The following is a 16,727-nucleotide window of genomic DNA, read 5'->3' as shown; positions in this document are numbered from 1 at the left end:
TTTGCCATGTCTTGTAAAATAAACGCTATGGGCGCCCTTGATGTACTTGGCGCCATTTGAGCGTGAGTCCCTGAAGCGGGAGTCGAAGGGTCTGACACGTGGGGAGAGTTAGTCGGCATAACTTTCCCCTCGACAGAATCCCCTGGTAAAAGAAACGCTATGGGTGCCCTTGATGTACTTGGCGCCATTTGAGCGTGAGTCCCTAAAGCGGGAGTCAAAAGGTCTGACACGTGGGGAGAGTTATTCGGCATAACTACCCCCACGACAGAATCCTCTGGTGATAATGTTTTTAAAGAAAAAAAAAAAAAAAATGATCTTTATTGTTTAACATGAAATCAGTACATCTGGTACACATTCTAAGATGGGGTTCCACCATGGCTTTAAAACATAATGAACACAGAGCTTCCTCTATGTCAGACATGTTAGAACAGACTAATAATGAGACTAGTAAGCTTGGAAAACACTTTAAATCAAGTTAACAAGCAAATATATAAAACGTTACTGTGCCTTTAAGAGAAACAAATTTTGTCAAAATTTGAAAAACAGTGAAAAAAAGGCAGTAAAACAAACGAAATTTTTACAGTACATGTAATAAGGTAACAGAGCATTGCACCCACTTGCAAATGGATGATTAACCCCTTAATGCAAAAAACAGATAAAAAAAACGACATAGACGTTTTTAAAAACAGACACAACAAACTGCCACAGCCAACAGTGGGAAGCTTCAGTTAACTGTTTCTATGCAAAATTTAAGCCAGCCATGTGGAAAAAACTTAGGCCCCAATAAGTTTTATCACCAAACATATGTTAAAAAACGATTAAACATGCCAGCAAACGTTTTAAAACACATTTTTACAAGAGTATGTATCTCTATTAATAAGCCTGATACCAGTCGCTTTTACTGCATTTAAGGCTATACCAACATTACAGTGTTATCACCAATGTACGTTAAAAAACGATTAAACATGCCAGCAAACGTTTTAAAACACATTTTTATAAGAGTATGTATCTCTATTAATAAGCCTGATACCAGTCGCTATCACTGCATTTAAGGCTTTACTTACATTACTTCGGTATCAGCAGTATTTTCTTAGTCAATTCCATTCCTAGAAAAATATTTTACTGCACATACCTTATCTGCAGGAAAACCTGCACGCCATTCCCCCTCTGAAGTACCTCACTCCTCAGAATGTGTGAGAACAGCAAATGGATCTTAGTTACGTCTGCTAAGATCATAGAAAAACGCAGGCAGATTCTTCTTCCAAATACTGCCTGAGATAAACAGCACACTCCGGTGCCATTTAAAAATAACAAACTTTTGATTGAAGAATAAACTAAGTAGAAAGCACCACAGACTCTCACAACCTCCTATCTATGTTGAGGCTTGCAAGAGAATGACTGAATATGGCAGTTAGGGGAGGAGCTATATAGCAGCTTTGCTGTGGGGGGACTCTTGCAACTTCCTGTTGGGAAGGAGAATATATTTCATAAGTAATGGATGATCCGTGGACTGGATACACTTAACAAGAGAAATATCTTTCTTTTTTACATAGAGATGTTCAGGTGATATTTTCTAGTCAGCTTTTTACAGCTATGCTGCATCACTTTCAAGTGTTTCAACATTTGGGTATCATGGCCCTTTAATATAACAGTGTTGGTTTTGCAAAACTGGGGAATGGGTAATAAAGGGATTATCTATCTTTTTAAACAATAAAAATTCTGGTGTAGACTGTCCCTAAAGAGGTAATTTTTTAATCTATTACAGTTTTTCTTGTGTGTGCCAGTATGGAGAAAAAAAAAGATGTTTGTGAGGTATGTTATCGTCCACCAGTAGCCAATGAGCATTCAGTCCTTATGGTCCAGTTACACTTCCTGTTAGATTCAAAAGCTAAGTAAACAGCTTTAACTTAACTTGTTTTAATGTAAAAATGATATTTAACATGTGTAAATAGTACGGTTTCATACTCATGATAGAAATGTTTAGGGTTTTCTGTCGTTTTAAAATTTGCCCATGTGAATAATTAATGGTGAGTTCTAAGCCAAATGCGTTTCGTGACGGCAGAGTGTATCATCTTTTCTATAAATCAAGTTTCTGTTCTATAGTGATTTTTGGTTTTTTTTAGCCGCTAAGAACATACTCCCACATGTAGCATTTCAAAGCACACAGCAAGGGTGGAACAAGTTGCTTGTCTTTAATGAGCTATAAAATATGAGTTTCTGAAACTTTTCCAAGATATTTTGCACCAAATATAAAGTAACATAATTTAAAAGAATTGTAATAATTTAAATGGACTCTATATAAATAAAAAAAATGTGTGACACAAACTTGTTTTTCAGTGTATACACTTTTTAAATACAAATAAATATATACAAATTTACAATTTTAATTGCTCACGCGTTTTGTTGACATCCAAACTATTGGCCAGCTGCAAGGAAACATAGAATTTGACAGTTGATAAAAAGCATTTTTTCCAATTTCCTCTCTAATTAAAATTCTTAAGTCCTTTTTCATCTTGCCCCACAGAATTTTTATTGCACAAAGTCATATAACTTTAATGGTTTGAGATAAAATTGCATTATAATCCCATTTTTAGTGCAAAATTAGATAGGACATTTGTTGCTATTAATTAATTTAATTTAACTGTATATACAACTCAAATTAAAAAAGCTTGAATACTCAAACTGGTTCAGCACTGGGTATACTTCTCTTAAGGAATTAAAGTCCTCAAATAGGTGCATGTAGTTGGGGATACTGCACCCCCACCCCCCAGTGCCCACATGTGTATCAAAACATGCTTTGCTACAAATTTAAAAGAATAATCTTTTGAAAATAACCATGGTGCTGTGGCATTTTGTTTGAAAATGTACAAATCTTGGTACAAATGGACAAGCATGGGCATCTGGGGGGGGGGGGGGCACACGAGGAGACAATTTTTTTGATAACCAGCTTTTCAAAAAGATTGGGAAGTAGACAGTCAAAAAAAGTGGTGTCACTAATCATTAAATGCACTTGTGCTGGGTCAAGAAGCACATTAACAGTGACATCAAGGGAGTAAACAGCCAATAGGAGAGATTATTGTGTCAGCGAATCACAGCAAGTTACAGCGAGAGTGACAGTGCAACTACACTTTGTAGTGGGATGTCACATTGACACTATTGACTCTCCAGCATAGAGAAACAATGGTGGCTATCAGGCGCAAGACCCCAAAATAAGTCTGGTCCATTTCTATAAAATCTGGAATGGTCAAAGCTCTGTTATTCAGGGTGCTGGGACGTGATTGTTTGATCTGAATGAAGATCTGTTTGAAGTGGGATTAGTCCGGCATGACTGGTTTGGGGGACCAGACAATTTAGATCATTGGAGATAGAGTCCTAAATGGGGACAAACTAGTCTCATCTGGTGATAGTAAGCTTGTCTGAATGAGGGATGTGGTTGAACAGTACAGGCTATTCCAGTGGGACAAGTGTGTCAGATTTTGTTGACTCTGTTCTTGGGGCAAAGGCTATTTTTATTTAGAGCAACAGAAAGGTTTTCTGGAGATGAACATACAGGCTTCATTTGGTGAAATATCCATTCCTAGGCAGGGTAGGAAGGTCTAATTTGGGAAGACTGTATAATCTAGCCTAGGTATAGATTTTCAAGTCTAGGATCAGCAGGTTTGATTTGTGAGACAAGAAGAGAAACTTTAGTAGACAGCTGTGGCTGATTATTGGATACGGCAAGCGGGGAGGAAAAAAGCAACAGAGATTTGAGAACACATTATGTCCTATCAACACATCCTCCCTATCGTTTGCAGCCATATGTGAAGTGTAATGTGCACCTACCTTGACAATCAGTGCCCTGGGCATTGACCGTAAAACCAGCTGGGCACACACATAGGAAACTCCCTGGGGTGTTTTCGCAGCGACCATTCAAGCAGAAGCGCCTTGGGGATATGCGGCATTCATCAATGTCTACAGGAAGTAAGAAGTGGTGGTCACCAGAAAAGCATAAAACAGCAGATATTAGTGAATATATCTGAATACTGCTGAGTGACCCTTGTCTGATACCCAACATTAAAAATAAGATTATACAGTATCATATGCCACTAAGAAAATGTGAATGTTATAGGAGAAATGACCCGGTGAACATGTCATTCTGTTCAGAATATTGTATTGGTACACGGTTGCCATCATAGCTCAACATGTAATTTACTTAACTACAAAATGATCCCAGTGACACTCAAAAAACACTCAAATATCTCCTTCACCCTTACAAATATTATAGTGAATAGTACACAGACTGAACCCAAAAGCATTCACTGACCATTAGTTCTCTATATTACCTATACAGGCGTTGCCCTGGGGGCTAAGACTGAATCCTGAAGGACACACACACCGGTAGCTTCCTGGAGTGTTTTCACAGCGTCCGGTTCCACAGAGCTGTTGATCGTTGGCACACTCATCAATGTCTGGAAGAAGAAAAAAAATACATCAACTAAAATAAATTATTTCTGTAAAGGTCAGCTGCTTTCTAGTAGCAATTCCCCAATCACCATACTATGAAAATATTTACATTATTTATTAATGTTGAGGAGTTACATATGTAGAGTTTGCCAAAGTGTTAGCCTTTGGTAATTTTGTTTAACAGTGAAGAAATACTGTTGGCCTTATGTAGAACCAGATTACAAGTGGAGCGCTATTTATCACTCCCAGTTGAGCATTAATTGTGATAGAAGCTTTTTGCGTTTGTTAGGTTGCGCTCGTATTATGAGTTGAACATAAACTGTTTTAGCTCTTGCCTTAACCCGACGAGTGCAAAAAAGCCAATCTTAGAATATCATGTAAACGTTCACGTATTCCCCCATAGAAGTCAATGGGGAAAAAAAGTGGAAAAAAATGCAAACCCCAATCGCATATTCTCATGGTCACTAATTCAGCATGAAAATATGAATATTTCACATTCCAATGCTCTTCAAATAGAAGAATATGTTCTATTAATTCATAAATATTTCTACATATATCTATTTTTTGTGTACTATATATATATATATATATAAAGTAAAACATATACAGGTATATTACAAGTTATGTGCGCTATAGGGAATTTACAGAATGCAACAAATGTTGCGTTATTTAACCCTCTATAGCGCAGCCATTACAAGTTTTGAAACAGCCGGCTTGTGCGTGCGATATTGTGGTTTTAAGCCCCATACCGCACAAAATACAAGATCTGCTTTGGCGTACTCGTGCACGCTTTCCCCATAGACATCAATGGGGAGAGCGGGTTAGAAAAAAAACTAACACCTGCGATCACGAAATGAAAAGCTCCGTAACGCAACCCCATTAATATCTATGGGGAAAAAAAAGTAATGTTGAAACCTAACACCCTAACATAAACCCCACGTCTAAACATCCCTAATGTGCTGCCCCCGACATTGCCGCCACCTATATAATGTTATTAACCCCTAATCTGCCGCTCCCGATATCGCCTCCACTTAAATACATCTATTAACCCCTAATCTTCTGCTCCCGATATCGCCGCCACTATACTAAAGTTATTAACCCCTATTCCCCTGCACCCCAACATCGCCCACACTATAATAAATCTATTAACCCCTATTCCGCCGCTCCCCGACATCCCTGCCATTAAATAAAGTTATTAACCCCTAAACCTCTGGCCTCCCACATCACTACCACTAAATAAATCTATTAACCCCTAAACCGCTAAAACTAATAGTTATATTGGAGCTAGATTAGGTTTTATTTTTATTTCACAGGTAAGTTTGTATTTATTTTAACTAGGTAGACTAGTTAGTAAATAGTTATTAACTATTTACTAACTACCTAGTTAAAATAAATACAAACTTACCTGTGAAAAAAAACCTAAGCTGCCTTACAATAAAACCTAACATTACAAAAATAAAAAAACAGTAAAATTACAAAAAATAAAAAAAACTGTAAAATTACAAAAAATAAAAAAACCTACCACAAAAAATAACAAACAAAATTATCCAAAATAATAAAAATTATTCCTATTCTAATACCCTTTTAAAAAAATAAAAAACCCACCCCAAAATAAAAAACCCTAATCTATAATAAACTACCAAGGGCCCTTAAAAGGGACTTTTGTAGGGCATTGCCCTAAAGATAACAGCTCTTTTCCTACAAAAGAAAAACAAACACCCCCTAACAGTATACAAACCCACACCCCCAAAATAAAAATAAAGTAAAACCTAATCTACCCATTGCCCTGAGAAGGGCATTTGTATGGGCATTGCCCTTAAAAGGGCATTCAGATCCTTTTCCTGCCCTTAAAAGGGCATTCAGCTCTTTTATGAAATGCCAAACCCCTAATCTAAAAATAAAAACCAACCCCAAAACGAAAAAAAAAACATTATACAAAATAACAAACAAATTATCAAAAATAATAAAAATTATTCCTATTCTAATACCCATTTAAAAAAAAAAACACCCCAAAATAAAAAACCTAATCTATAATAAACTAACAATAGCCCTTAGAAGGGCCTTTTCTAGGGCATTGCCCTAAGTTAAACAGCTCTTTTACTTGAAAAAAAAAGTCCCACTAACATTACAAACTTCCACCCCCCAAACCCACAAAATAAAAAAAACTATCTAAAAAAACTAATGTATCCATTGCCCTGAAAAGGGGCATTCAGCTCTTTTGCTGCGCTTAAAAGGGTATTCAGCTCTTTTAAGAGTGCCCACCCTAATCTAAAAAAAAAACCCCACCCCAAAAAAACTAACACTTACCCCTCTTTAGGTATTCACAGTTGTTGAAGTCCCGCTTCAATGATCTTCATCGCCGGCGCCTCCATCTTCATCCATCGCGGGACCGCCATCTTCTTCATCCCTGCGGAGGAGGAGCGGTCGATGTGTGGAGGCGGAGGTCCAAGGCGGAGGTCCAATAGAATCAGCCAATAGAATGAGAGCTGCTTAAATCCTATTGGCTGATATGAACAGCCAATAGGATTTTAGCAGCCCTAATTCCTATTAGCTGATTCAAATTCGTCAGCCAATAGGAATGCAATGGTACCCCCAGTATAAAAGGGTTACCTTGCATTTGAATCCTCAGTGTGTGGCAGACGATCGCATGAAGAGGACCTCCACGTTGGATCGATGGACCTCCGCCTTGGACCCTAGCCTTGGACCTCCGCCTTGGACCTCCGCCTCCGCAGGGATGAAGAAGATGCCGGTCCCGTGATGGATGAAGATGGAGCCGTCTCGATGAAGACCTCTTGCCGCCTGAATGTCCTGACTTCAGGAACTGTAAGTGGATCTTCGGGGGTTAGTGTTAGGATTTTTTAAACTTTTTTGGGCGTTTTTTTTTTTAGTTTAGGCTTTTCGTAAAAGAGCTAAATGCCCTTTTCAGGGCAATGCAAAAGAGCTCAGGCCCGGCGCTTGCATAAAGGCAACTAAGCAACCGCCTTAGGGCGCCCCAGCAGTGGGGTGCAAAATTGGAGAGCGAGCAGTGTTTGTCTTAAAAAAAAGATATTTTTTTTTTTACATTTTATCAGCGGCGGAACTTCCAGGGTCCCAAAGGTTGCATAAACCAATCCATTTGCAGCCAGCGGACCCTGGAGATCCGCTACTTAGGAGGGCCGAGCTGGCAGCAGCACTGTTCACAAACTTTTCCTAAGGTGCCAGACCAGCAGTGTGCCGTTCCGGTATAAGCTCCGCCTCCTGCTCCTCCAGCTCTACCATAACGCTCGTGCGGCGCTCTGTCACCCACCCACCACCATCCTCCCTGCTGCTAACACCTTGCAGAAGTTGCTGACCCAGTGATCCACACGGTGACAACATTTTTATGAAACACTGTCTACACTTTCACATCCTCTATTTACGTGACCTGGCAAAGTGACTTCAGTTGGTAGGTGCGTGTATTTTAGTGTGTTACACATGGGGTGAGAGTTTATGAAAGTTTTACACGTAACCCCCCTGGATCTTAATAAGTACCATATGTTTTTGCATCTAGAGGGCCATATTGGAGAAACTATACCTAGACGATGGAACTGGTTTGTTTGTTTATGCCCACTAAGGTAAATGAAATAATGTGATTAGTTGCTATGTTTTTAATTTAAAGGCCGCTGCTTTTGGTGCTGCACTGAGTGACCATGCTGGCTGACAAGATGTCCAGCTTCCTTCATATTGGTCTAAACATTGGTACTTTACCCCTCCCCATACAGTAACCCCACACACATCAGTTATACTTTACTTCAAACTGTATGGGGTAAAGTATAACTGATGTGTGTAGTGGGGGTTATTACTATATGGGGTAAAGTATCACTGATGCGTGTAGTGGGGGTTATTACTATATGGGGTAAAGTATCACTGATGTGTGTAGTGGGGGTTATTACTATATGGGGTAAAGTATCACTGATGTGTGTAGTGGGGGTTATTACTATATGGGGTAAAGTATCACTGATGTGTGTAGTGGGGGTTATTACTATATGGGGTAAAGTATCACTGATGTGTGTAGTGGGGGTTATTACTATATGGGATAAAGTATCACTGATGTGTGTAGTGGGGGTTACTGTATGGGGTACAGTATAACTAATGTGTGTAGTGGGGGTTACTGTATGGGGTACAGTATAACTAATGTGTGTAGTGGGGGTTACTGTATGGGGTACAGTATAACTAATGTGTGTAGTGGGGGTTACTGTATGGGGTACAGTATAACTAATGTGTGTAGTGGGGATTACTGTATGGGGTACAGTATAACTAATGTGTGTAGTGGGGGTTACTGTATGGGGTACAGTATAACTAATGTGTGTAGTGGGGGTTACCGTATGGGGACGGGAAAAGTATCACTGATGTGTGTAGTGAGAGTTACTATATGGGGTACAGTATCACTGATGTGTGTAGTGGGGGTTACTATGGGGTAAAGTATAACTGATGTGTAAACCCCACTGATTTGCTAGGCAGCACACCCACTGTCTGATTTGCTAGGCTGCACACTCACTTTCTTATTTGCTAGGCAGCACACTCACATTCTTATTTGCTAGGCAGCACACCCACTTTCTTATTTGCTAGGCAGCACACTCACTTTCTTATTTGCTAGGCAGCACACTCACTTTCTTATGTGCTAGGCAGCACACTCACTTTCTTATTTGCTAGGCAGCACAACCACTGTCTTATTTGCTAGGCAGCACAACCACTGTCTGATTTGCTAGGCAGCACACTCACGTTCTTATTTGCTAGGCAGCACAACCACTGTCTGATTTGATAGGCAGCACACTCACTTTCTTATTTGCTAGGCAGCACAACCACTGTCTGATTTGCTAGGCAGCACAACCACTGTCTGATTTGCTAGGCAGCACACTCACTTTCTTATTTGCTAGGCAGCACACTCACTTTCCTATTTGCTAGGCAGCACAACCACTGTCTGATTTGCTAGGCAACACACTCACTTTCTTATTTGCTAGGCAGCACACTCACTTTCTTATTTGCTAGGCAGCACAACCACTGTCTGATTTGCTAGGCAGCACACTCACTTTCTAATTTGCTAGGCAGCACAACCACTGTCTGATTTGCTAGGCAGCACACCCACTGTCTGATTTGCTAGGCTGCACACTCACTTTCTTATTTGCTAGGCAGCACACTCACTTTCTTATTTGCTAGGCAGCACAACCACTGTCTGATTTGCTAGGCAGCACAACCACTGTCTGATTTGCTAGGCAGCACAACCACTTTCTTATTTGCTAGGCAGCATAACCACTGTCTGATTTGCTAGGCAGCACACTCACTGTCTGATTTGCTAGGCAGCACACTCCCTTTCTTATTTGCTAGGCAGCACAACCACTGTCTGACTTGCTAGGCAGCACACCCACTTTCTTATTTGCTAGGCAGCACAACCACTTTCTTATTTGCTAGGCAGCACAACCACTGTCTGATTTGCTAGGCAACACAACCACTGTCTGATTTGCTAGGCAGCACAACCACTGTCTGATTTGCTAGGCAGCACACCCACTGTCTGATTTGCTAGGCAGCACACTCACTTTCTTATTTGCTAGGCAGCACAACCACTGTCTGATTTGCTAGGCACCACACCCACTGTCTGATTTGCTAGGCAGCACAACCACTTTCTGATTTGCTAGGCAGCACACCCACTGTTTGATTTGCTAGGCAGCACACTCACTTTCTTATTTGCTAGGCAGCACAACCACTGTCTGATTTGCTAGGCTGCACACCCACTTTCTTATTTGCTAGGCAGCACACTCACTTTCTTATTTGCTAGGCAGCACAACCACTTTCTTATTTGCTAGGCAGCACAACCACTGTCTGATTTGCTAGACAGCACAACCACTGTCTGATTTGCTAGGCAGCACACTCACTTTCTTATTTGCTAGGCAGCACACTCACTTTCTTATTTGCTAGGCAGCACACTCACTTTCTTATTTGCTAGGCAGCACACTCACTTTCGTATTTGCTAGGCAGCACAACCACTGTCTGATTTGCTAGACAGCACACTCACTTTCGTATTTGCTAGGCAGCACAACCACTGTATGATTTGCTAGGCAGCACACCCACTTTCTTATTTGCTAGGCAGCACAACCACTGTCTGATTTGCTAGGCAGCACACCCACTGTCTGATTTGCTAGGCAGCACACTCACTTTACTATTTGCTAGGCAGCACAACCACTGTCTGATTTGCTAGGCAGCACAACCACTGTCTGATTTGCTAGGCAGCACACTCACTTTCTTATTTGCTAGGCAGCACAACCACTGTCTGATTTGCTAGGCAGCACACCCACTTTCTTATTTGCTAGGCAGCACACTCACTTTCTTATTTGCTAGGCAGCACACTCACTTTCTTATTTGCTAGGCAGCACAACCACTGTCTGATTTGCTAGGCAGCACAACCACTGTCTGATTTGCTAGGCAGCACAACCACTGTCTGATTTGCTAGGCAGCACACCCACTGTCTGATTTGCTAGGCAGCACACTCACTTTCTTATTTGCTAGGCAGCACAACCACTGTCTGATTTGCTAGGCAGCACACCCACTGTCTGATTTGCTCGGCAGCACACTCACTTTCTTATTTGCTAGGCACCACACTTACTTTCTTATTTGCTAGGCAGCACAACCACTGTCTGATTTGCTAGGCAGCACACCCACTGTCTGATTTGCTAGGCAGCACACTCACTTTCTTATTTGCTAGGCAGCACAACCACTGTCTGATTTGCTAGGCACCACACCCACTGTCTGATTTGCTAGGCAGCACAACCACTTTCTGATTTGCTAGGCAGCACACCCACTGTTTGATTTGCTAGGCAGCACACTCACTTTCTTATTTGCTAGGCAGCACAACCACTGTCTGATTTGCTAGGCTGCACACCCACTTTCTTATTTGCTAGGCAGCACACTCACTTTCTTATTTGCTAGGCAGCACAACCACTTTCTTATTTGCTAGGCAGCACAACCACTGTCTGATTTGCTAGACAGCACAACCACTGTCTGATTTGCTAGGCAGCACACCCACTGTCTGATTTGCTAGGCAGCACACTCACTTTCTTATTTGCTAGGCAGAACACTCACTTTCTTATTTGCTAGGCAGCACACTCACTTTCTTATTTGCTAGGCAGCACACTCACTTTCGTATTTGCTAGGCAGCACAACCACTGTCTGATTTGCTAGACAGCACACTCACTTTCGTATTTGCTAGGCAGCACAACCACTGTATGATTTGCTAGGCAGCACACCCACTTTCTTATTTGCTAGGCAGCACAACCACTGTCTGATTTGCTAGGCAGCACACCCACTGTCTGATTTGCTAGGCAGCACACACACTTTACTATTTGCTAGGCAGCACAACCACTGTCTGATTTGCTAGGCAGCACAACCACTGTCTGATTTGCTAGGCAGCACACTCACTTTCTTATTTGCTAGGCAGCACAACCACTGTCTGATTTGCTAGGCAGCACACCCACTTTCTTATTTGCTAGGCAGCACACTCACTTTCTTATTTGCTAGGCAGCACACTCACTTTCTTATTTGCTAGGCAACACACTCACTTTCTTATTTGCTAGGCAGCACAACCACTGTCTGATTTGCTAGGCAGCACAACCACTGTCTGATTTGCTAGGCAGCACACCCACTGTCTGATTTGCTAGGCAGCACACTCACTTTCTTATTTGCTAGGCAGCACAACCACTGTCTGATTTGCTAGGCAGCACACCCACTGTCTGATTTGCTCGGCAGCACACTCACTTTCTTATTTGCTAGGCACCACACTTACTTTCTTATTTGCTAGGCAGCACAACCACTGTCTGATTTGCTAGGCAGCACAACCACTTTCTTATTTGCTAGGCAGCACAACCACTGTCTGATTTGATAGGCAGCACACCCACTGTCTGATTTGCTAGGCAGCACACACACTTTTTTATTTGCTAGGCAGCACAACCACTTTCTTATTTGCTAGGCAGCACAACCACTGTCTGATTTGCTAGGCAGCACAACCACTGTCTGATTTGCTAGGCAGCACACCCACTGTCTGATTTGCTAGGCAGCACACTCACTTTCTTATTTGCTAGGCAGCACAACCACTGTCTGATTTGCTAGGCAGCACAACCACTTTCTTATTTGCTAGGCAGCACACCCACTGTCTGATTTGCTAGGCTGCACACTCACTTTCTTATTTGCTAGGCATCACACTCACTTTCTTATTTGCTAGCAGCACAACCACTGTCTGATTTGCTAGGCAGCAAACTCACTTTCTTATTTGCTAGGCAGCACAACCACTGTCTGATTTGCTAGGCAGCACAACCACTGTCTGATTTGCTAGGCAGCAAACTCACTTTCTTATTTGCTAGGCAGCACAACCACTGTCTGATTTGCTAGGCAGCACACCAACTTTCTTATTTGCTAGGCAGCACAACCACTGTCTGATTTGCTAGGCAGCACAACCACTGACTGATTTGCTATGCTTCACTACCACTGTTTGATTTGAATTTAGCCACCAATCAGCAAGCTCTACCAAGGTGCTGAACCAAAAAATGGGCCAGCTCCTAAGCTTACATTCCTGCTTTTTAAATACAGATACAAAGAGAATGAAGTAAAATTGATAATAGGAGTAAATTAGAAAGTTGCTTAAAATGTCATGCTCTAAAAAATTTGGGTTTTATATCCCTTTAACTAGCAATGGGATGGCATGCAATGGGGGAGGGGGGGGGGGCAAAATGTATCCTCGCCTGTGTGGCCAAAAATCCTAGCACCGGCCCTGAAAAAGCTAAATGCCCTTTTAAGGGCAATGCCCATACAAATGCCCTTTTCAGGTAGATTAGGTTTTTGTTAGAGTTAGGTTTTTTATTTTGGGGGGTTGGTTGGGTGGTGGGTTTTGTATTTTTTTTACAGGTAAAAGAGCTGTTTAACTTAGGGAAATGCCCTACAAAAGACCCTTTTAAGGGCTATTGGTAATTTATTGTAGGCTAAGTTTTTTATTTATTTTGGGTGGGCTTTTTTATTTTTATAAGGCTATTAGATTAGGTGTAATTCTTTTTTATTTTTGATAAATTTGTTTGTTATTTTTCGTAATTTAGTGTTTGTTATTTTTTTGTAATATAGTATTTTTTAATTTGACAGGTAAGGAAATAGCAATTTTAATATAAAGTTAGGGGGGCGTTAGGTTTAGAGGTCACTAGTTTAAATTAGTTTATTGCGATGAGGGGGCTTTCGGTTTAGGGGTTAATAGTTTAATTTAGTTAATTTTGTTGGGGGGGTCTTGCGGTTTAGGGGTTAATAGGTTTATTATAGTAGCGGCGATGTTGGGAAGCGGCAGAATAGGGGTTAATATCTTTATTATAGTGTGGGCGATGTTGGCGTGCGGGGGAATAGGAGTTAATAACTTTAGTATAGTGGCGGCGATGTCGGGCAGCGGCGGAATTGGGGTTAATACGTTTTATTAGTGGTGGCGATGTCGGGAGCGGCAGATTAGGGGTTAATAACTTTAATATAGTATTTGTGATGCGGGAGGGCCTCGGTTTAGGGGTTAATAGGTAGTTTATGGGTGTTAGTGTACTTTGTAATAGTTTAGTTATGAGTATTATGTAACAGTTTTGTGGCATAAAACTCAAAACTACTGGTCTTAGATTGCGAAACGGATCTTGTTGGTATAGGCTGTAACGCAAGCTTTTTAGCCTCACTGCCTCACTGCAAAACTTGTAATGGCTGCGCTAAGGAAGTCCCATGAAAAAAACGTAATTTTTACGAGTGCAGGACTGACGTTGCGTTACAGGCTAAAAGGCTTGCGGTACAGCTATACCAACAAGACTTGTAATGGCTGCGGTGCTGTTTAAACGCTGAAATTACCATTTTTTCAGCGTTAAAACACGAACGCACAACTCGTAATCTACCTCATAGACTGCACTCACTGGATTTGTGAAAAATATAGATTTATTTTGTTATATCATAGTGGCGTTTCGGGATCCACAGACCCCTTCCTTTCTTTTTTTTTTTTTGGTCTGAGGAAGGCGTCTGTGGATCCCAAAACGTCCCTATGATATAACAAAATAAATCTTTTTTTTTTCACAAACCCAGTGAGTGCAGCCTTTATGTTTTACTATTGAAATTTAATCCTGACTAAGCCCTGGTTGTTGACTACCTACTAACTGAGAATGCAGATACTTGTGGGATATATACAATATATATATATATATATATATATATATACTGTATGTATATATATATATATATATATATATATATATATATGTATATACACAGAGAGAAGTGCAGTCACAGGAATGAACAGCTTGCTCAAAAATATTGTTAGCCTGTTCTATGGCGATTCCCCACCTGGGTGCAGCTTTTTAGCCCAGTAATGCTTTTCACAGAGTAGAACTTTCCTGTAGTATATCAGTCTGATCCCGCCTATTACGGTCAGTCCAGCGCCGAAATACCAGGCAATTCTTCTCTGAACAAGGAACACAGCAACCCCAGACAATCGTTTCGGCCTTCATTGGGCCTCGTCAGTGAGGTGTAGCCATATTCCTCTAAGCACACTGAGCAAGGAGTCCACGTCTGGTTGCCCCTTTTTCCCATAGGGAGACTAAATACACACAGAGAGAAGTGCACTCACAGGAACGAACAACTGGCTCAATACCATTGTTAGCCTGTTCTATGGCGATTTACCACCTGGGTGCAGCTTTTTAGCCCAGTAATGCTTTTCACAGAGTAGAACTTTCCTGTAGTATATCAGTCTGATCCCGCCTATTACGGTCAGTCCAGCGCCGAAATACCAGGCAATTCTTCTCTGAACAAGGAACACAGCAACCCCAGATGATCGTTTCGGCCTTCATTGGGCCTCGTCAGTGAGGTGTAGCCATATTCCTCTAAGCACACTGAGCAAGGAGTCCACGTCTGGTTGCCCCTTTTTCCCACAGGGAGACTAAATACATATAGAGAGAAGTGCACTCACAGGAACGAACAACTGGCTCAATACTATTGTTAGCCTGTTCTATGGCGATTTACCACCTGGGTGCAGCTTTTTAGCCCAGTAATGCTTTTCACAGAGTAGAACTTTCCTGTAGTATATCAGTCTGATTCCGTCTATATATACACACACACACACGATTATATATATATATATATATATATATATATATATATTTAATCCAGTACTTTATAGATAAGGGAATATGGTAGAGCTATATGAGATACCATGGCTAAAGTAGGGGATTTCAGCACTCACAAATATAACCCATTTAATCCAATTTCTTAGATATGTAAGACTGCGGAACAGCATCGAATCCAAAAAAATGAACTGCACATGCACAGACTTAACCACATGCAAACAGTTTATTGCAAAAAATTGCTACCACAAAATAAACAGCTAGAAATTACTCACTATCTCTAGAATACACTACTGCAGTGGATTAAAATAAAGCATATCAAACATATTTTTCATATTCAAGAGTCATCACAGACATATAAAAACATATGCAGCAAACAAAAGTTGGAAACACACAGCTTATAGATTCTCAGCTGAATAATACACTTAAGTAAACATTTATATAGATTCCTCTATAATGAAGAGAAAAAAATAAAGTCCTTTTATAGACCATATAAGTCCCAAATAGAGGAGATCAGATGTCTCAGTTAGTAGCAATATGTATCAACTTTGTAATACAACTGAATGAACCATTTTGCAAACATATGTTTAGTGGTATGTGTTAACCGAGGTAAAAGCGTCCTCTAATGTTAACTTAAACTGGAGACTTGTGCAGCTTGATAGCAGCTAAACCATATCTCAGTGGTGAAAAACAGAAATAGTCAAAACAGACCTGTGTGTAAATATAGCAGCAACATCCGAGAAAACAAAGTCACAGGGCTAATAGAAACCGGACCGGGACATGAGCCTCCGACATCCTTATCTCACCTCTCACAACCGTGTCTCCTTGCTCACTAGGGACACAAACTTGCAGGTGAATTCTTTGCCTCTGTGCATAAACCGTATCCAAGCGACTTGTAAGAACCGCTTGATTACCGCAAGATCCAGGCTTGCTTCTTCCGTTAGAATTTGAATTTCCCGGGCAGGCTCAGGCCAACTGCTTGTTCCACAGGTGCAGTAATAGCTGTTTTTTTTAGACCTTTCTAAAAACAGCTATTACTGCACCTGTGGAACAAGCAGTTGGCCTGAGGAATTGCCTGGTATTTTGGTGCTGGACTGACACTAAACATATGTTTGCAAAATGGTTCATTCAGTTGTATTACAAAGTTGATACATATTG

General features: G+C 40.9%; 1 protein-coding gene across 2 annotated transcripts in view; it reads right to left on the bottom strand.

Annotated features, from left to right (window-relative positions):
* The window catches only part of LTBP4 (latent transforming growth factor beta binding protein 4), a 705,095-nt gene that overhangs the window by 429,361 nt on the left and 259,007 nt on the right, over nt 1–16,727 (bottom strand). For both annotated transcript variants that reach the window (XM_053721790.1, XM_053721791.1), the window contains 2 exons: nt 4,326–4,451; nt 3,826–3,954 (listed from right to left, as the gene is read on the bottom strand). In XM_053721790.1, the coding sequence (XP_053577765.1) occupies nt 3,826–3,954; nt 4,326–4,451 (255 nt within the window). The remainder of the gene's footprint in view (nt 1–3,825; nt 3,955–4,325; nt 4,452–16,727) is intronic.

This window comes from Bombina bombina, chromosome 7 (assembly GCF_027579735.1).
Source record: "Bombina bombina isolate aBomBom1 chromosome 7, aBomBom1.pri, whole genome shotgun sequence".
Classification (NCBI taxonomy): Eukaryota; Metazoa; Chordata; class Amphibia; order Anura; family Bombinatoridae; genus Bombina; species Bombina bombina.
This window is presented reverse-complemented; position numbering and strand designations above follow the sequence as displayed.